Source organism: Carex rostrata, chromosome 2, assembly GCF_964058835.1.
Source record: "Carex rostrata chromosome 2, lpCarRost1.2, whole genome shotgun sequence".
Lineage (NCBI taxonomy): Eukaryota > Viridiplantae > Streptophyta > Magnoliopsida > Poales > Cyperaceae > Carex > Carex rostrata.
Window position 1 is genome coordinate 2,563,739 of NC_135919.1, and position 20,073 is coordinate 2,583,811.

Genomic DNA, 20,073 nt, shown 5'->3' on the forward strand with positions numbered 1-20,073 from the left:
ATAAGACGGGTATAGGTAAGATTTTTTTTCTTTAACTTATTGGATATGGGTATGGGTAAGGATTTTTTTTGTTAGATAAGCGGGTATGGGTACAAGTAAAAATTATTTCGTACCCGTTGGGTAACATGTAATTATATAAAATAAATTATATCATAAGAAGAATATTATGCTAAACATTTTACTTTTTTATTTGAATGTTTTATTATTTAGTTAAGGAATTGAATTTGTTAGAAGAGATATTTGTGATTTTGATTTTTTTTACTTAATAAAAAACTATTACTTAGAATTAATTGCATATTTATATTTTAATTTTATATTAGTAATTGTGATTGCATATGTATGACAAGATAAGTTTTGATAGTTTATTTGAAAAATTAATAAAATTATTATATTTGTATTATTCGTTATTCGTTATTCGCTCACTACCGTTTTGTTATCCGCTAATCTTAACGGGTATGGGTAGGGTAGTGTAAAGAAAATTCTTAATGGGTATAGGTAGGGTATGGATAAGGTCAATTCTTAGTGGGTATGGGTGTGAAAATGATTCCAACCCTATCCGTATTGTACCCATTGACACCCCTAGTTCGATAGATATTAGACCTGTTTTTGGGTATGATAGGTTTCAAGACCATCCGATACACTTTAAGATCTGTGTGCACGAAAATTGACACAAACACGCATAAAATTGATGCAACTCACACAGATTTTAAAGCAAATCAGATAATTTTAGAGTCCATACAACCTAAAATAAATCTGATGTCCATTAAATATACTCTGCAGTCCTATATCAATAACATATGCAATATTCCAACCATCCGATTTATAAAAAAATAACAGTTTTCTTAGATCAGATAGTTTTTACATTTGCGATCAAATTTAATTAGTTTATGATGTTGTCTCGTGTTACTAAAAATGGACCCACATTCAAATATTATGGGTGCTATAAAATTGAATTATACATAACATGAAAATTTTACATAATTTTTACTGTTATTCACATTTGACCAAATAGTTGGAAAGTCTAGTTCCTTCATTGGGTGTTGCTATGTCAAATTCATATGCAAGTATTTGTGGCTTCACAAAAACCATTACCAAATGCAATTGATCCTTGTTTTAATTGGCCGATGCAAATTTCTTACAGCATAAGCAAAAAGCTATGCAATCAAGAACTGGAGAAATTATAATTATTGGTAGTATGCTCTACATGTACATATACCGGATGTGATTTATATCCGGAAAACATAAAAAAATTAAATTTGAAATATGATCATATTTTTAATTGTTAGACTTTAGATTATTATAATTGATCAAATATCTATTAATAATAATTAGAGGAGGATTCAATTGCCTTCATTTTTTGTGCCCCCATCATGTCTCCATTTTTTAAAACTTTAATAACTCAAAATTTAAAAATTAAAAGTCAAAATAAAACCATTAGATATGATCTATATTACTTTATGTGCTCATAAAAAATTATCACATTTCAATTTTGTTTTAATGTGAATCAATGAGTTAAAAAATCAACGTCTAGAAATTATCTACATTAGTACGGTTTTTACAAGCTCTTGATAACAATCAAAACAAAATTGAAATGTCATAATTTTTTACATATGAATAGATAAAATGATGTAAATCATATCGAACGATTTTATTTTGACTTTTAAGTCTTAAATTTTGAGTTTTTAATTTTTTTTAAAATAAAGACATAATAAAGGCACCAAAAAATAAAGACATTTGAACCCTCCTCTTTTCATAATATCTTTCTCAACTATTACAACAATACAACCTAACATTCTATCCCACATAATTCTGTCACAACCAAACATGCCCGTAACAAAATCACCCACACGAGTGGGGCATCTACATAAGATAAAATAAAGTCTCCTATAATTAAGTACTAATCAAAAGGGTGAGATACAAATGTAATCAGCTACTACTTTTCAGTGCCATATTTTGTAGAAGGTATGATGCCTTGTTCCGGACCTATAAAATATAATAAAGAAAAATAAATCAGTACTAAATAAGGTTTTTATGATCCTGAATACAAGAAATAAATAGGATAGTAATACCAAAATGTAACGAAATAGAATAGCAAAAGACGTACCTTGGACGCATAAGATCTCCAGTCGGTGCTTGTAATTTGAGTAGAACAATTGCGAAGATACTGGCACCACAAGTCGACTACTTTAGATTTCTCTTGGAATGGGTGGTAAAGCAAGAGAAGGTTCTCTGTTAAAACCAAGTAAATATAGAGCTTGAAGAAATCACAGCTATTTCCTTTCAAGTTCACTGAAGCAAGCAGCTTTAGTATTTCCTCAGCACTTTTTGCCTAATATAATAAGATGAATTTAGAAGAGTCCGAAGTGAAGAGAACCACGAATAACTATTTGATGAGTGGGGTTACGGCACTATGCATAACGCATATTGGTCCCCCATAATATGGAGCAATAATTCCATTTTCAAATTCCAAACAGTGATTTTAACTGTTCAAGATCTCCAGATGAAAATATGGAAATATACTTGAAGATCTAAAAAAAAAATACAAATTCTAGAAAATATATAATTTAGTCTGCAAGTACATTTTCACACGGAGATCAGGTTGAACAGTTCAAATTGATTGTTTAAACTTTAAAAACACAGATATTGATCCATAGTACGGACCAATATGCGCTATGCATAGTACCATGGCCTCAATCCTATTTGATTATCAAATACTAGTTTTTCTGCTTGCAAGTTAAGACCTTGGCCTCAATTAAGATTTAATACCTTCCTAAAATCTCAATTCAAGACCAACAAATTCCATGGAAACAAAAAACTAACATTGAACTCAAATGAAATTAAAGAATATATATATAATTGCTTCAAAGTGTAAGACAGGTCTGCAGAGTTATATATACGTCAAAAAGAATCAATTTTGAAGAAAGAAGAAGAATTGAACTTACTTTGTTGTCAAAACAAACAATCAGTAAATGAAGTGCAAGCTGACTTTTAAGATACTTGGTTCGATTATCTGATCCGGTGATACATTCAACAATCCGTAAACAGTTCAGATCCTTTGGTACCCTGCACTTGAATAAGAACTATAAATCATCACCAAGAAATTTGGTTATTGAACCTGCTATGAACTGGCAACCTTAACAATACAAAAATAGTGAGGCAAACCTATTACCTGAGAGCAATAGACGCAGCTACTTTTGCACAGCTGTCTTCCCATTCAGCATCCAAAAAGTAATGAACAATGGAATGGAAACATCCATTTAATTCCAACGCCAATCCGAGGAGATGCCGATCCAAATAGAACCAGATGACCACTTCCAGCAACTCTTGAATTTCAGTAGATGAGAAAATCTGGTACCTGTTTCTGAAAGAAAGAAAAAATGCATGCTGATACGATAACAGATTGTTAATAAGGAATGTGGGTATTAAGTTTCATTTCCCTTTCAGTTTAGGACTTGCTAATATAAGAAAATATAGGACCAAGGCACTTCGCCTACAACTTTTTTTAAAAAAAAAAAACAAGAAGAAGACAAAAAGCAAGTGTAGCAGGACAACACCTCACTATACAATAGTTATCGAGTAAGGTATCCGTCTCTCCTATCAGTATTGCAAAATTTACCTAATTTGACAACAGGCTGAAAGAGCCCTGATCCATGAACAAATATTCAGAGGTGGCCCTTCACATGCGCCATCTGAAAACCAAAAAATTAATCATGTGATCTCAAACATTTCCAGATAGTGCAATAACTTTGAATAGGCATACAATTTCAAGAAAAACCAATTTGAACCATTTTTTTTTTTTGGAAAAAAGCAACCTAAAAACAAATAGTTTCTGAAAATAATTGACCCTGAAGGTTCACTTAAGCACCCAAGATCAACTGAACTGGTGCAAGCGGACCATAAAGAAGGGAAAGAAACATTTTTATTAGTGAACAACAAACAAATATGAACAAGAACAAAAAAAGAACTTTTGCTGGTGTATACCAGTGCCTACACTGACCTTCAGAGATCTCACAATCAGTGCCATTGAATGTGGGGCATAGATAACCATAGTTTGTGATAGCATCCTTTAGTACAGAATAAGAAGGTATCCAACCAAGTTTTGCCAGTGGTTGATCACCCTGAAAGTTAAATTAAAAAGCAAGGTCCTCTTTATACTTTTCCAATTTCCAATTATATGCAGCAGCATGGGCCATGACACCCTACTACCCACCCAAAAAAAAAATAATAATAGTAATAATAATAATACAATAATAACAAATAAAATACCCAGTAGCCTTGCATATTGCCATCATGCTAAGTGCATGTTTCATAAAATGTTTATAGTTCAAATACTTATGTTATTGGAATGAGACTTTCAACCAAAACACCTGTCCTTTTGGGTCTGAAGTATCCCGAATTACAATTTTTATTTTGCTTTTTTACTTTCCCTCCTTTTATATTTCTTACTATTTTACTATTAAAGATCTATAGTTGTCCTTCAACTATTTCTGTAAATTCTGCTTTTGTATTATTTTTTTGGGTGATTTGCATAGATAAAACCAAACAATGCAGCACGATTACTCTATATAACCCTAATTAGTCGGACTGCATCACTCAAATGTTTGATTGAAAGAAATTATAACTGAAATTTTATTAAATCAGAACTACCTTATTTTCAGATCTGAGAATGCTGCACCAGAAATCACATGCTGAGACATGCAAGTCTTCCGCTGAAGAGTAAAGCACTGGAACCAAGATGACGAAAAATAATTAAACATAATTTGAGAAAACTAGATTTGATATTGTGTGCTATTTATTAATGCATCAGATCAGGATTGGCACCTACATGCAAGTGGGGAGGGGCAGAACTAGAAAACTTTGATTTTATGGGTGGTGGTGGTGGTGGGTGGGGAGGGGGGGGTGTTGATATGCAAAATGTATATGTGAAAATACATAAAGTGTGGAGTTACTGGGATTTGAACACAAGTCTCCACAACCACTAAATGAAATTCTAACCACTAGGTATTGAGGAAAACATATCTGGTTAACGGGAAGTTCAAATTTCATTTACATAAAGCTAAACAAGCATAACGTCAGGCCAAACTTAGCTGAGCAGAAAATCAAGAACCCTAGCTCTAACCTAAACAGTGGCCCATCAAGTCAACCTTTTTGGATTGGGTCAAGTCAACAATTAACAACCATATAAAAAAAATTTGCATCATTTAGGAATAAATCACCGACTTGTGTGAAATGTCCAAGAAGCAATAGAATCTTCTAGAGAACCTGTTGCAGCAACCAAGTGTGACAGCCACCCATTTGTTAACAGACCTTCCATAAAAATTTCAACTACATCAATAACAAAAAATATTGTAAATTAGTAATATAAAAATGAAAATTAACTTGCCAACAGTTCAAAGCTAGTACAAATATTTGAGGATACAAACCACTTTCACCATTCGAATTGAAAATGGAGGCGAAGCCAGTTTCAGGAAAATGCCGAAAAAGGTCGCTGTTTGCAATCACTGGTTTCTCCAATTGCGGAAAAGCTTTCTGTAATTAGCGATGACTTTTCAGTACTAATTGATAATATATAAATATTCCTATCTCAAAATTTTATTTAGAGAAAAAATGGTACCTGCGTACCAAAAGCTCTACGACCCCAAATTGGGTATTCATCCTCAGAACCAATCTCATTCACCTGTGAATTTAAAACTAAGCTACATGAAGTTTTGCCCATCAATTTACTTTGTACAACCTTAATTAAGTGTTCTATTATATAACTGGACATATAAAAAGTGCTCATATAATAAACAAAAAATTGGCCTTGTTTGACACCAATACAGACTGTAATGGTAGATACTACTCAATTCTGGTACCTATGTGTCAGCATGGCTACCAGTAAAAAACCACAGCACTACCAGTAAAAAACCAAATTGAGTTGTATCAGAAATCCTGTATAAGGAACGATTATGAGAAAAGAAAGGTAAGAAATTGACACTTGCTTGTTTCTCGCAGTCCTCGACAAACTTGCGCAAATAAGTTTCATTTTGCACAACCCGCTTGTCATCCTCATCTGAGTCATACCCGTTTGACACTTCGAAATGCCTAGAGAACTTTTCCACTGTTTTCTTTTTTCCTCCATAGAAATCACTTAATAGATCATCCAAGCCAATCGCTTTTTTCCTATACAGTTCCACAGATGAATACAAATGACACAATTAGAAAGCAATCTAATACAAAAAAAATATTTTCTCGCAGGAAGCGTACCTTTTGGAGGGAAAGCGAGGTGCATGGGAGAGGAGGTCGTCTTCCTGTTCGAAATCAAGAGGCTCTTCCATCGCGACTCAATTGCCTCCAACAACAACAAGAAGAAGAAGAAGAAGAAGAAAGAAACGAGAAAAGGTTCTTTCTCTCTCGTTCGCGCGCTCGCTGCGCTCGTGTGGGGGGAGAAAAGAAGTTAAAAAGGGAAAGTGGAAAGACGCGAGCGGGGTGGGAAGGGAGATTGGCGGGAAGAGGGTTTACGAAGTTTATCCCATGTCTGAGCCTCTGGGGGAAGAGGAATCCATATCTTCTGAGGTAACAGAATAATTCTGTTGGAATCACGACTGTCCGATTGGTATCCGCGCTAATCAGGTCCTAGGTGGACGAACAGGGTGGATTTAGTAGTCGTGCATATTCTGATTCGACGGTCTAGATCCAAACAGAAATTTTGTGTTACCTTAGGTGATACGAATACGGAGGAACACTATCTCTCTCGAGTCCGGATCCTCTGAAGCAACTCAATTTTGAGTTTAGATTCTACCGTCCGATCAAAATCCGGACCAATCCGGTCAGGGATGGAATGCACGGATTCCTTTAATATTCGTGCCAAAGAAGATCTGACGGTATGGATTAAACACAAAATTTGAGTTACTTTAGGTGACTGATAGCGCCTCTTGGGTACCCTACTACCGTGTAGAGACTCAGCCGAAGCAAAATAATTTCGGTTCCTATGATTACAGAGATCCTCTTTGAGATTCGTACACGATTAAAACGGACGATATAGATTTTAATTCTACAAGTAGGGTACCGTACTGGATCTGAACTATTTGTCGGGGACTTGCGGCGGGCGGGAAGTGAAGCTTTCTCAGGTGTGATTGTGTGAAGTGTGAACTCCAAAATATGCACCAGGTTTTGTTTGACGTCTCCAGGAAATTCTCCACATCAGACTCTTGTTCTTATGGCGCAAAAAAAAAAAATCATTAAAAAAGAGTTGAATCTACGCATGCCATCCTCTTATATGATCACACCCAAAAATCGAATTAAAAAATGGCCATAATCCCATAAATTTACGTACCATTTTAAATTAAAATTAATTAATCACTGTTAAAATTTAAGTGTTGGAACTTGTTCATAACTGACAGCTTGCCCACGAACCCAAGTTATCTTAGATCGTGGAATTTGGGCATCTCCTTTTATGTAAAAACTGGAGAGGATTCAACCGCCTTTTCGATTACTAATTAGTTCTAGAATACGGTGCATGCGCTGGCTCCTCTAATAATCTCAACACCACATGCTGTTGGCTGTTGCGGTGGTTTGTTTGCCCAACTCAAATCACCTAAAGTAACTGAAATTTTGATTTTATATGTCAACCGTCAGATCTGTTTTGGCACGAACATTGAGGGTCCTGTGCAGGACTGGATTGGTCCGGATCTAAACTCACAATTTTAGTTACTTCAGAGGATCAGGACACTTTTTTGCCTGTAGAAATTAACCTGTCTCTCCCCCGACTACCGAATAATTTGATTCTCACCTTGTAAGTTAAAAGCCCCGTGATTCTCGGGTAAAGATTTTAACAGAGTAGTTTTGGCTTCATGTAGCGCATGAACTATAGAATCAAAACAGAATTGCATATGATTGATGCGCTGCATAAAGTGAAACTTAATCTGTTAAAATATTTACCCTGATTCTCAATCCAGTGTCTTCTTTTACGGTTAAAAGAGTGGAAAATATAAAGTTTCGGGGGTTCTTTGCGATAATTGTTAGAAAACATTCGCGAAGACCGGGTTCAGGAACAGTAAAAAATCTCTCTGGTACGGGTTCACAGTTCTCTCCGAGACTCGGACAGAACCCTTTCTCGTATCGCCTTTCCCTCTCCTTTCTTCTCTCTTCTCTTTCTCTCTTCTTGCTCATGGAGGAGACGAGTAGCGGGATGGAGGGGAGCAGTTGCGACGCTGGCACCTCCTCACCTCCTGGTGGGTCCCTTTCTCCTCCTTGTCTCTCTCATTATTCGATTTGATCCCTTGAATCATAGGATACTTTCAATCGCTTGCAAAATTTATGCAAATTTCATTGTCTTTGATGTTGTTTGATTCAGATTTGAATACACTGTTCATCTCTGATTATTTAAGACCCAGAATAGTTTGGTAAAAAATTGTAATGCTAGCTTTTGGACTTTCCATTTTCCTGCCCTATTTCTTAGTTTTATGATTTGTATAAGGAAATTTATGACAGTATTTGGAGGTCTCAATTATAATGGCCAGACTTGATCAAGCTTGGAGTTTTCTAAGGCACTGCTTTTTAATTGTGTTTATATGAACTTAGTTAACTATGTAGGCTGGTAAATTTGTTTTTATTGGAAATTAAATGTGTTATACAGATTGAATTCAAGGAAAATGCCATACAAAGACACTGGAGAATATTTAAATTGGCCTCCGAACTCTTGCTTTTGTTATAACCAGACTAATAAACTTGAATCATTTATATTTTTTGTTGAATTAATTATAATTGTTTGAAGTAATTGGTTCTCTTGGACTAATAGTGAGCAAAACAAGTTTCAGACAAAACAAAACAGTTCAGGGGCAACTTTTAGGCCCCGGGAAAATAGAAATAAAAATTAAAATTTGATAGCAGTGAAAACAAATATTTGAGTATATTGTTAATGTTTGATTATTTTTCCCTTTTAAGCCCAGTTTTACCTAGGTCAAACACTATGCCAGGAGGAATTGACAATAATGAGAAAGGAATAAAGACTTCAAATCCAGCCAATTTCGAGAGGTCAAAGACAGAGAGACGCAAGGCTAATACCAGTCCACGAGATAAAAATGCCACTCAACTGTTTGATGATAAAATTTCTACCAAGAAAAAGGTTCGACCAACTATGCTAATTTCAATGGGTGAATCCTGTTATGATACAGGTGTTGTGATGTAATGCTTTTTGGCATTTTAATAACTTGGGTATACCTCAATGTTTAAGCCTTGTTTAGTACAATGCATAAAAAAGGAACTTGAACTTAAATTTGGATCAGAGTGTCTGCAAGAAATTTGGGTCAATACCTACTGGTACTGGTGTCACTTTTTTAAATTTCTGAGAGCGATATTCAGAGCTCTAAAGGTATTTTAGAATTGATTTCAAAGAGTAAAAAACAATTCTCGAGACCTATTAGCAAGTTCCTCGTGGTCCAGGTAAAAAATTTGTCTCAACAATTTGACTGCACATAAACAATGACCAAAATTCTATATGTACCTCCTTGATTGTCGAATTCGGATCCCCTAAAGGAACCCAAATTATGAGTTTGGATCTGGGCCATCCGATCTGCTTTTGCACGAATATTAAACACAGCTAAAAATAACCCAAATTCACCTCAAGACCGGATTGGACTGGATCTAAGCTCGGAATTTGGGTTATTTTAGGGGATCCGGACCCTTGATTGTCACTATAATCTCTCTCTCACCTTCCCTCTCTCACAGCTAAAAATGTTAAACCGATTAGCAACAGTGAAGGATGACGGTACAGTGGTTGTAGACATACCGAGCAATCTGAAACCTTCATCTCTTGATATCCCCTCTCTTGATATCGCTGCCGAGGATCTCTATGCTGATATGGCGGATGAGGATTCTGAGGCTGGAGATATACAATATCGGCCACCAATGAATGTAGTCATACTTATTGTCGGTACACGCGGGGATGTTCAACCATTTGTTGCCATTGGAAAACGCCTACAGGTTTTATTTCTTTTGCATATCTGCTTTTGAAATAACCATTATGTCTCATTTCTGTGTTTATTGGTTTCTGTGAATAGGTTAAACTTTAGAAAATAATATCCGAGTTCTTGACCCCAAAAAATGAGAAAACACCCAGAGACCGAAGTTGCCTAGCAGGGGCGGATTCAGTGTTTATGAATTCATTTTCAAAACATTTGTGCTTGTACATGATTTTCTTTTAAGTTAAGAGTAAAATACGATGAGTACTGTAAAATTGACCTCATACTCAGCATGAAAAGTTTGTGGTTGAATCCCCAATGTGTGTTTGACCCCTATAGCTTGAAAGTCTAGCTCCGCCCCTGTTACCTAGTACAACTCATGTACCAGTCAGGTGCTGTATACATGGTCATGCCAACTTCAAGGAGCTTTTTCATGTTTTTTATTGAACAGGATTATGGGCATCGTGTGAGATTAGCGACACATGCAAATTTCAAGGAGTTTGTTCTGACCGCTGGTCTAGAGTTTTACCCTCTTGGTGGAGATCCAAAAATTCTTGCTGAATGTATGTCATGCAATTTTTTATTTTTTATTTTTTTTGTTATTATTGATATCCATTTATTTGTTGTGGTGCTTTAATTGATCCTTAAACCTTAGTAATACTAAACGGCATGCAAACTCTTTATTCTTAGGAATTGCACTACCTGCGTGAAGTACTCTAATGATTATGAACTTGGGTTGCTTAGATTTAATTCATTTTAAGCTTAGACATCAATTATGGTTAAAGAATATATACATCTTTGTTTTGTGCATCGGCCATTATTTTAACGACGAGAAGGTTTGGTAAATTTGAGCAGACATGGTGAAAAACAAAGGTTTTCTGCCGTCAGCTGCTTCGGAAATACCAGTTCAAAGGAAACAGATAAAGGAAATTATATTCTCTTTGCTCGCTGCTTGTAGCGATGCAGATGCAGAGACCGGTATCCCTTTTAAGGCTGATGCTATAATTGCTAATCCACCAGCGTATGGTAATTTTGATATACTATTTCTTTTATGGTACCAAATTCAGAGACCTGCACGTGGGTATCTTGTTTTATAATTATTGCGCTGAGCACCAATAAACAGTACACCATAGCTATATTTTTGCAGTATTTACTGGTATGTCATGCTGAGAACCCCTAACACCTGACTGGTGTGAGATCTGGTATTGAAAGTCTTCCCAAGGACACAAAAAACAACTCATTTATTGTTCACTTACATCATGTTTTGTTGAGACCTAAATCATGGAATAAGAAGTTTAGGCCTTAGTTATTCCACCAAAAGAGCATTAAATAGGCTGGTTTAACTAGGCATAAGGCTAAATTTAGGCTGGCCTAAACTGGCCTGAACTAAACCACCTCCCAAGTGACTTAATTTTGTGTTGCATCCTGGACCAGACTATTTGCAAATTTCAACGCCTCTCTCTCTCTCTCTCTCTCTCTTCTTTAGACCTCAACCAAAAATGAATGATTTAGGCTCACCTAAATCGGAATAACCAACTTAGACCTCCTTTAGTCCTCAACCAAACATCACCTTACTCCCTGGGCCTACTGAGGGAGTGTCAACATAATTTTTTATAACTGAATTTTGGGATTTATGAGTTGAAAATCATTTCACTATGCAAATACTTTTGCAGGACATGTACATGTTGCCGAGGCACTTAAAGTTCCCATTCACATATTCTTTACAATGCCTTGGACGTAGGTTTCTCTTTCTCTATTCTTTTTCTTTCTGAATTATTAACTGAGATCATATCTTACGATTTGTATACTTTTACTTGAGCAGACCCACCAGTGAATTTCCTCACCCTCTTTCTCGTGTTAAGCAACCTGCTGGTTACAGAGTGAGTAAAGCATTCTTTCATCTTATTCTTTTTAGAAGTTGAATTATTTCTACATATTATGTAGTTTGAAATATTTGTCCATGCCAACTAAAATATTGTACCTTCGTTACAACCAATGAGAATGCTTCATTTGCAACTGGCAACTAGAAATTTACCTTCATTGCACTTACCATTTTAGTAAAGAGAATCTATTAGAGAAATAAGAAGATTTAATATGACCTCCTCTGGGTAGTAGCCATATGTAATGGCCCTAGTTTAGGCATTGCTAATGGGTAGGGAGGCTTTCTAATGTTATGATGTAGATATACTGATATACTGTTTGCAATGGTGAATTTTTTATGTTCATTCTTCAGCTTTCATATCAAATTGTGGATTCGATGATATGGCTGGGGATAAGAGGCATGATAAACGACTTTCGGAAAAAGAAACTGAAGCTACGACCGGTCACGTACCTGAGTGGTGCACAGGGTTCTACCTCTGACGTGCCTCATGGCTACATCTGGAGCCCTCATCTCGTACCTAAACCAAAAGGTCTCTTCTCAATTCGATGAAAAAGAATAACAATAAATAAACCAGAGAAAAAATCAAGAAAGACAGAAAGAATGAAGAATAATATTAATAAAAAAATGATTTATTTCAATATAATGTTTGCTCTGTTGACAAAGTTTCACTAAATTTTAAATTGTGAAATTCTGAGTAACATTTATAATGCTAATGATTTTGATTATTATTATTTTATTATTATGTGAAAATAATTCAGACTGGGGACCAAAAATAGATGTGGTAGGGTTTTGCTTCCTTGACCTTGCATCCAACTATGAACCTCCTGAGGAACTGACGAAATGGCTCGAGGCCGGTGAAAAACCTATTTATATAGGCTTTGGTAGTCTTGTAAGTACACCTTCCTTTCTCCTAGATGATATGTATTTTTTTTGTTCTCCGCCTAAAATGTTCCATTTTCTGGTTTCTCTTGTCCTAATAAATTTTCTCTCTTTCTGTCAAGTAGTTTGATATGAATTGTGTAAATCCAGTAATATGAAATTTTCATATATGTCCTCTACATGCCCTTATAACTGTTTAAGTGTACATGTTTGGCTTTTTATTTTTGTATATTCTATACATCTTTCTCATAGTAATGTCAACTAGACATATTTCTTCTTATAGTTTTTTACTTTTTTTTTCTTGTGGTGCTTAATTAGCCTGTTCAAGAACCAGAAAAAATGACGGAGATAATTGTACAAGCACTTGAATCGACAGGACAGAGGGGCATCATTAACAAGGGCTGGGGTGGTATTGGCAACTGTATGCACTCTTTTCAATTTAAAAATTCAATTTAAGCTCAAGGGATTTGTTGTACCCTTAAGTTGACAAATGACACTGACACGAGATTTTAGCTCTATTGGTTTTGTTTCGTTTCGGTTTTATGAAACAGCTATCCTGCACTCAAAATGGATTAATTATACAGAGTTGTATATGTTTTGGCAGTGAAAAAACCAAAGGATTCTGTGTATCTACTTGACAATGTGCCCCATGATTGGCTTTTCTTGCAATGCAAAGCTGTGGTTTGTTGTTTTTTCCCTTTAAAATTTTCTCTTCGCTGATATTTTTACATGTCAATTTTTTAATATGGTTATTTGCTTCTAGGTACATCACGGTGGAGCCGGAACAACAGCTGCTGGGCTTAAAGCTGCGGTACTCTCTCTCTCTCTCACTCTTGAAGTACCTCCCGCTAAATTTGGTTCTAAATTTCTAAAGTTGCTTCGTCAATCTGTGTAGTGTCCAACTACAATTGTGCCGTTCTTTGGAGACCAACCGTTTTGGGGTGATCGAGTACATGCTAGAGGCGTGGGACCTGCACCTATACCTATAGATCAGTTTTCTTTAGAGAAATTGGTTGATGCGATCAAATTCATGTTGGATCCACAGGTACTGCTACCACTAGTTCATTTCACCCCCCCCCCCCCCCCCCCCCCCTCGAGTTACTTTTTCTTAACTTTGAAAATATGCTCAGGTGAAGGAGAGAGCAGTTGAATTGGCCGAGGCAATGAAATCTGAAGATGGCATAAATGGTGCAGTGAGAGCATTTTTGAAACATCTCCCTCCAGCACTGCCATCTCAGCCATCCGAGCCTGATCCCAGTTACATGGATCGTGTTCTCGACTCCTTGAAGAGATTTGTGGCTTGCTCTTGATTGTTTTCTCATGCGAAAAAAAGCTGCAGCTGTAATTTGTATCCATTTGTTACCCACCTCATGGTTTTGTTGTTTACGATTTGGGTAGAGTACAGTGGCGAAGTCGAGAGAAATAGAAGATATTTAATTGTAATGACAGGCTGAGTTTGTAATTTCTGGTGTAATATATTCTTGTTTTGTAACTTCCAGTGTTTTTTTTATTTTTTTACATTTTGTAAGGAAAAGGAATGAAAAATAGTGTAGAGGATTTTTTACTTGTCCGGTTGTTTTGCAATTGTAATTTGTTTCACCACAGAGCATGTTATGATTTAGATTTAGTGAGGTTTAAGAAACGTTTAACAAAAATTAACAGTGAGATGTTATTTAACGGTTTATTTTATTTTACTGCTTATTAAATGTTACTTAATAGTAAATTTTAACATTAGTAGGTTTATAAAATAGTTAAGCGTTTTGATGATAATTTTAATTTTAATTGTGAATTTTTAGAAAGTTTGGTTGGAGCATAGCAGAGAATTAAATTGTTAGCATAAGTAATTCGTGTTACGGTTTCAAAACTCTATTATATAAATCCTCAAAATTATATTATATAAACTTCAAATTTCAATTTAAGTAGCTTAGTTTGATTATATAATGAACTTATAGAATATCAATTTTAATTATTTTTGGAATTCTTTTTACTATTTTGTATGATTCATGAAAGATGATAAAAATAACCTAAAATGTTGGGAATGTATTTTTTTTTAAGTCATTTTTTATTATTTTTCATAAATTATAAACAATAGTAAAAAAATTTAAAAATAATAAAAATTAATATTCTACAAGTTCATTATATAATAAATTTACTGAACTACTTAAATCAAAGTTTAAAGTTTATATAATAGATTTTTTTTTTTTTTTGCTTTCCTGACGGCCCGTAGGCCTATTACAAACATGAACTCTCCTGTAAATCAAAAGTAGAAACATCCCCCTGCACATTTGCACCCGCTAATCTACTCTCATTTGCCAGACGATGAGCCAGTCTGATGCATCCATCCTGTCTCGATTTGTGCATTGTTCTGACAGCGCTTGGAGCTTGGTTTTGAATTCTCCATGCTTCCCACATCTCCTTACTAACTCTCCAATCCGGTACAACCGGTAAGCCTTGAGATAGAGCATTGACCAGCTCCAGTGAATCGGAGCACACAGTCCCCCCTTCACCTGGTTGATTGGCAACGATCTGCAGTCCTTTGCATATTGCTAGAACCTCAGCATGAGTTGCATTTATAGCCTGTACCGGCCACTTCTCCATCTTAAGCATCGTACCATCTCGTACCAGCACCACCCTTATTCCCGCTCTCCCTAACGGATCCCAGGATCCATCCACATAACAATAAAGCCCTTGTTCCCTGTGATCCTGCTGGAGACTAGGGCAGCTACCCCGATCCATCCCTATCTCCTTAGACAAGAAACCCATACCGCATGCCAGGATTGCTGAATCCTCTAGGGCCCTTTCCCAGTAACTTTGACACACTCGAATGGATTGCTTCTTACCCGCATACATGGCTTCATTCCTGCTTCGCCACACCGCCCAAGCAATAGACATGAATTTAGGAAACTGATGATCTCCTATATCCGTTCTGACTGATCTGATGATTTGAAGGAAGTCACCCACCAGCCTGTCAGACCTAATCCCCAAGGGTGACGCGAGCCAGGCTGCTCTTGCAAAATGACATCCAAACAGCGCATGGGTTACCGTTTCATCCTCCATTGCACATATCTTACACAAGGGCTGTACCAGAGCAATGCGTCTCGCAATTACCTCTAGCACAGGAATCGCATTAAATAAGCACCTCCAAATAAACAATTTGAACTTTGGTAACAACCCCTTGTGCCCCCAAACCCAGTCCCAGAACTCCTTGTCACCCAACAATGGTTGATCCCTTCTGATTAATTGGTAAGCTTTTTTAGTTGAGAACTTACCATCCCTTGCATAGGTGAACAAGAGTCGGTCCTGTGCTGGTGCTCGAATTGGACGGATTACATCATTTGTTGCTATATTTAGGGCCACTGAGAACCCGAACAAGCTTTGCAATTCTTGAAAAACCCATTCATGCGTTTCTGGATTGATGAGATTTTGAACCGTTAACTCCCTGTGCGCTGTTGTTGTCGGCTGAAAAGCCTGCCACTGGGGGAACCAAGGTTGAGCCAAGGCCCGGATCCTAGTACCATCCCCGATTGACCAAGCCACATGCAGCTGAATGATCGGTCGCAGATCAAGAAGTTGCCTCCACAACTTGGAACAGTTCGCCCTTCTCCCTGTTACCCAATAGGAGCCTCTAGGATAGTATTTTGCACCTATGATTTGAATCCACAAACAGTCCTGCCCCAAGACCACCTTCCACACATTTTTCATTAAAAGAGCCTTGTTTAAATCATGCAAATTCCTCAGCCCTAAACCTCACATTCCTTTAGGTCTAGTGATTTTGTCCCAGGATACGTAAGGCATGCGCTTCCTGTCCTCCGTGGACCCCCAAAAGAACTCCCGCATGATTGCATTGAGTTTCTTTATTACCTTAGCCGGGAAAAGAATTGTTCTCATTGCATAGATTGGCAGACTTTCCATGACCGATTTAATGAGAACAAGTCTGCCTGCTTGCGAGAGAAGCCTAGACTTCCAGGAATTGAGACGGGTTTGGAATTTCTCTATGATGTAGTCAAAATCAGATTCAACAATATTCTTAACTGGGCACCCCAGATATTTTTCAGTCTCATCCGCAATCTTGACTTGGAATTCCTGAACAAACAGGTCCCTCTCGTGCTGGTGAGCAACCTTGCTGAACCACACTTTGGACTTGCTCGGATTGATTTCCATACCTGAGATGGTACAGAATTCATGTAAGACACCCTTTAACTGAGTGACCTCCTGTTGAGCCAAAGAACCCATTAGTAAAAGATCATCTGCGAACATGGAATTCGTGAGAGGCACTGCTGTTCTGGCCAATCTAATACCCCTGATTACTCCACTTTTTCTAGAAGCCTCAAGCATTCTTGACAGAGGGTCCATTGCAATTATAAACAAGTACGGAGACATCGCACATCCTTGCCTCAATCCCCTCGTTGGCTTAATAAACCCATCTCCCTTACCATCAAAAAGGATTGTGAACTTAGATGAGGTGACGCATGCCTCGATCCACATGCACATAGTAGGAGAGAAGCCATATACCGGCAGCAATGAGAAGAGATAGGACCAATCAACCCTGTCAAAGGCCTTCGCGAGATCGGCTTTGAGGACGAATTCCCCCTCCCCATTCTTAGCCATTTTGAAGCTATGAATGATCTCTCGAAGAAGGATGATGTTTTCAGATATCTCCCTCCCCGGAACAAATGCAGTTTGTGACTTGGAAATTAGATAGTCCATCCATGGCTGCATCTTGCGTGCCAGAAGTTTTGAGATGACCTTGTAAAGCAGGATGCAGACACTTATCGGGCGGTAGTCAGTAACTTTTGTCGGGCCCGTTATCTTAGGGATCAAAACTAGGTTCGAGTGTGCGATCTCCTGCCTCATCTGAGCTGTGTCAAAAAACCTCTGAACTTCACTACACACAGTAGGCCCAAACTCGCTCCAAGCTTTCTGCACTAAGGCGGCCGTAACACCATCTGGGCCCGGCGCCTTTAGCGGGCCAAGTTCAAAAACTGTTTTCTGGATTTCCGTATTACTGGGCTTCCGGTCCAATTCACTCCATGCCTCCAGCGGGATGGGCTTGACCTCCTGAGTTACATGATTTGGGATGTGAACCCGTGCCGTCGGCTGCCTTTGTGTACCTACAAGAAAAACATACTTAAAATGGTTAACAAATTGCTGCCGTACCTCCTTCTCCTCTACCGCCCATTCCCCATCCGGCTTTAGGATAGCCGTGATAGAATTCCTTCTCCTTCTAACCACCGTGCTTGCATGGAAAAATCGGGTGTTTGAGTCGCCCCTGAGAGCCCAATTTTGTTTCGATCTTTGTAGCCAGTAAAGCTCCTGCGCCACTATGTATCTTGCAAACTTTTCCTGTAGCATAGCAATTTGACTCCTCACTTGGTCATTCTGCTGAGCCATTAACAGCGCTTGCATCTCCTCCTCAATGATCTTTAGCTCCCTGTTTGGATCCTTTGACCCTTCAGACCAACACTTAACCTCCTTTCTCAGCTTTGTACAGACCTTACTCCACTCGAGTTCTCCTCCTTCAGTTGCCTTAGTACAAATTTCTTTGAACTCGGGTTCCTGCAACCACCATTGCTCTACAGGAAAAGGTTTAGGTGTTCGCTTTTCTCTCTGCTGGGTTCTCAAGAGTATAGGCAAATGATCGCTCTGGAAGTTTGGCAGATGCAGGATTTTCGAATTTGGGAATAGGTGGATCCATTCTGTGGTTGCCATTCCTCTGTCTAACCTTTCAAGAATCAATTTTCTCCCCTTCTGGTTGTTTGCCCAAGTGTAGGCAGGCCCCCCATACCCCAGATCGATCAACCCCGCTTGTTGCACAAACTGCCTAAACATTCTGTTTTTTGCCCTAAACTCCTGACTGCCCCCTTTCTTCTCACTGCTCTGCACTAGAGCATTGAAATCCCCCAGAGTACAAACCGGGTATCCCGAGTTGACAATATGGAATTCAATTCTAGTCCAGATATTCTGATTTTGGTGATCCGCACAGTCTCCATAGACACCAATAAACATCCACTGTGGGCTGCTTGGATCCTTTTGTATAATTGCAATAATAAAAAATTCCGAGACCTCCAAAATTTTCACTGAGATTGCATCACTCCAAAGGAGCCATAACCCGCCTCCCCGGCCGTTAGAGGCAACAATCTCACTATTTGCAAGGGGTAGATCGACAATTCGCTTTATTGCTTGTTGTTTTGAACATTTGGTCTCAGATATGAACGCCAAATCAGCCCCTGTGCACCGGAGGTACCGCCGGAGTGTAGGAATTGTCGCGGGTCCTCCGCTACCGCGACAATTCCATGAGAATACAGTACTCATATTTCCAGCGGAGTGAGGCCTCGCCGCCTTTGCCTTCTTATTGTAGGTCAGGACTGACCCCTCAACTTCACCATTTGCCGAACCTTGTTCTCCATCACACAACTCAGACAGGTTATTTTGAGGCATACTACCCCAGTTTTCAGATTCATTCAACGTCTCTTCCAGGTTTCTTTTCTGACCTGTTGCACTTCGCACGCTCCCCTCTTCTGGCTGAGCCCCCTGAGTAGGAATTAGCATCTGGTCCACCACCCAAGGACCTCTAGTAGGCTTCAGTATGTCATCCATTTCAGGTCTATCAGTCCCCTGTAGCTGTTTTTTGATTCTAGTAAGTCGGATTCTATCCGAGCAACCCGTTAACACATGCCTGATTTCTCCACAGAACAGGCAAACCCTACCAAGCCTCTCATACACAACAAAGACATCTAGCAGCCCCATAGTAGGGTGCCTTAGAGGAACAGTGTCACTCAGAGGTTTGTCCAGACTAATCTGCAACTTAATTCGCAGCCATAGCATGAAAGGCCTTATGTTATTCATAGCACCCAAACTCAAATCGTTATTCCTCACACATTTGGATTAATTATAAATAACTTAATAATGCACAAGTCTCAGTAAAGTTAGACTTTATAATTTACATTTTCTTTCGATATGATACAATTCCCATTAAACTATCATCATAGCATTAGAGTTAGATGCAACTCATTACATAGTAGAGTAACTATTTTACTTTGAAAATCCAAAATTAATTTATACAAACTCACTTTCAACCTGTCTTACTTTAAAAAATGATATTGTCCTACCTAGCATGTTATATGAGTCTAACAATTCAATATATTTTTAATAACCCACTAAATTAAACAAATAGCCCAACATTTGAATATATTTTTAATGAGGAGGGTTCAAATGCCTCCATGTTTTTGTGTCTCCATCTCTTTCTATCATTTTCAAAGTTCAAATAGTCGATCCGAACCGCTCAACCTAACCTCCGTACTAAAATATGTTTGGAGACCAAATTTTATATTTTTAGGAATTTTTTTACTATTTTTTTAGATAGGTACAAAA

At 37.7% G+C, this 20,073-nt stretch overlaps 4 protein-coding genes across 6 annotated transcripts; 1 reads left to right on the forward strand and 3 right to left on the reverse strand.

Annotated features, from left to right (window-relative positions):
• Positions 1-1,725: 1,725 nt before the first annotated feature.
• Positions 1,726-6,491, reverse strand: LOC144568782 (uncharacterized). 2 transcript variants are annotated; one of them, XM_078319182.1, is made up of 12 exons: positions 6,247-6,491; positions 5,982-6,162; positions 5,615-5,677; positions 5,433-5,529; positions 5,221-5,325; positions 4,648-4,724; positions 3,998-4,118; positions 3,617-3,689; positions 3,170-3,361; positions 2,943-3,063; positions 2,105-2,329; positions 1,726-1,983 (listed from the first exon to the last, which is right to left on the reverse strand). In XM_078319182.1, the coding sequence occupies exons 1-12, from the start codon at positions 6,315-6,317 to the stop codon at positions 1,927-1,929; spliced, it is 1,383 nt and encodes a 460-aa protein (XP_078175308.1). In that variant the 5' UTR covers positions 6,318-6,491; the 3' UTR covers positions 1,726-1,926. The 2 variants fall into 2 exon arrangements, with proteins under 2 accessions (XP_078175308.1, XP_078175300.1); XM_078319174.1 differs by having other exon boundaries at positions 5,424-5,529; positions 6,247-6,490.
• Positions 6,492-8,042: 1,551 nt separating this feature from the next.
• Positions 8,043-14,269, forward strand: LOC144568888 (sterol 3-beta-glucosyltransferase UGT80A2-like). 2 transcript variants are annotated; one of them, XM_078319227.1, is made up of 14 exons: positions 8,043-8,213; positions 8,931-9,106; positions 9,709-9,963; positions 10,393-10,504; positions 10,797-10,967; positions 11,615-11,678; positions 11,764-11,821; positions 12,175-12,352; positions 12,582-12,712; positions 13,021-13,123; positions 13,307-13,383; positions 13,466-13,513; positions 13,598-13,747; positions 13,833-14,269. In XM_078319227.1, exons 1-14 carry the CDS (start codon positions 8,150-8,152, stop codon positions 14,010-14,012), a joined length of 1,767 nt encoding a protein of 588 aa, XP_078175353.1. In that variant the 5' UTR covers positions 8,043-8,149; the 3' UTR covers positions 14,013-14,269. The 2 variants fall into 2 exon arrangements, with proteins under 2 accessions (XP_078175353.1, XP_078175352.1); XM_078319226.1 differs by having other exon boundaries at positions 8,065-8,213; positions 8,925-9,106.
• Positions 14,270-14,934: 665 nt separating this feature from the next.
• Positions 14,935-16,404, reverse strand: LOC144550687 (uncharacterized). The gene has a single exon (XM_078298662.1). It carries the CDS (start codon positions 16,402-16,404, stop codon positions 14,935-14,937), a length of 1,470 nt encoding a protein of 489 aa, XP_078154788.1.
• A 45-nt stretch (positions 16,405-16,449) lies between these two features.
• Positions 16,450-19,548, reverse strand: LOC144550688 (uncharacterized). Its single transcript, XM_078298664.1, has one exon. The coding sequence runs from the start codon at positions 19,546-19,548 to the stop codon at positions 16,450-16,452; it is 3,099 nt and encodes a 1,032-aa protein (XP_078154790.1).
• Between the last annotated feature and the right edge of the window lie 525 nt (positions 19,549-20,073).

Bases quoted from the DNA above. Each gene is read 5' to 3' on its own strand.
- LOC144568782 (XM_078319174.1), bottom strand. From the start codon at position 6,317: ATGGAAGAGCCTCTTGATTTCGAACAGGAAGACGACCTCCTCTCCCAT. The intron at 3,362-3,616 runs GTAAATTTTGCA...TCTTTCTTTCAG, and splicing joins TCAGCCTGTTGTCAAATTAG to AAACAGGTACCAGATTTTCT. The intron at 2,330-2,942 runs GTAAGTTCAATT...TTATTATATTAG, and splicing joins TTGTTTGTTTTGACAACAAA to GCAAAAAGTGCTGAGGAAAT.
- LOC144568888 (XM_078319226.1), top strand. From the start codon at position 8,150: ATGGAGGAGACGAGTAGCGGGATGGAGGGGAGCAGTTGCGACGCTGGC. The intron at 10,505-10,796 runs GTATGTCATGCA...AAATTTGAGCAG, and splicing joins TCCAAAAATTCTTGCTGAAT to ACATGGTGAAAAACAAAGGT. The intron at 13,124-13,306 runs GTATGCACTCTT...ATGTTTTGGCAG, and splicing joins CTGGGGTGGTATTGGCAACT to TGAAAAAACCAAAGGATTCT.
- LOC144550687 (XM_078298662.1), bottom strand. From the start codon at position 16,404: ATGAAAAATGTGTGGAAGGTGGTCTTGGGGCAGGACTGTTTGTGGATT.
- LOC144550688 (XM_078298664.1), bottom strand. From the start codon at position 19,548: ATGAATAACATAAGGCCTTTCATGCTATGGCTGCGAATTAAGTTGCAG.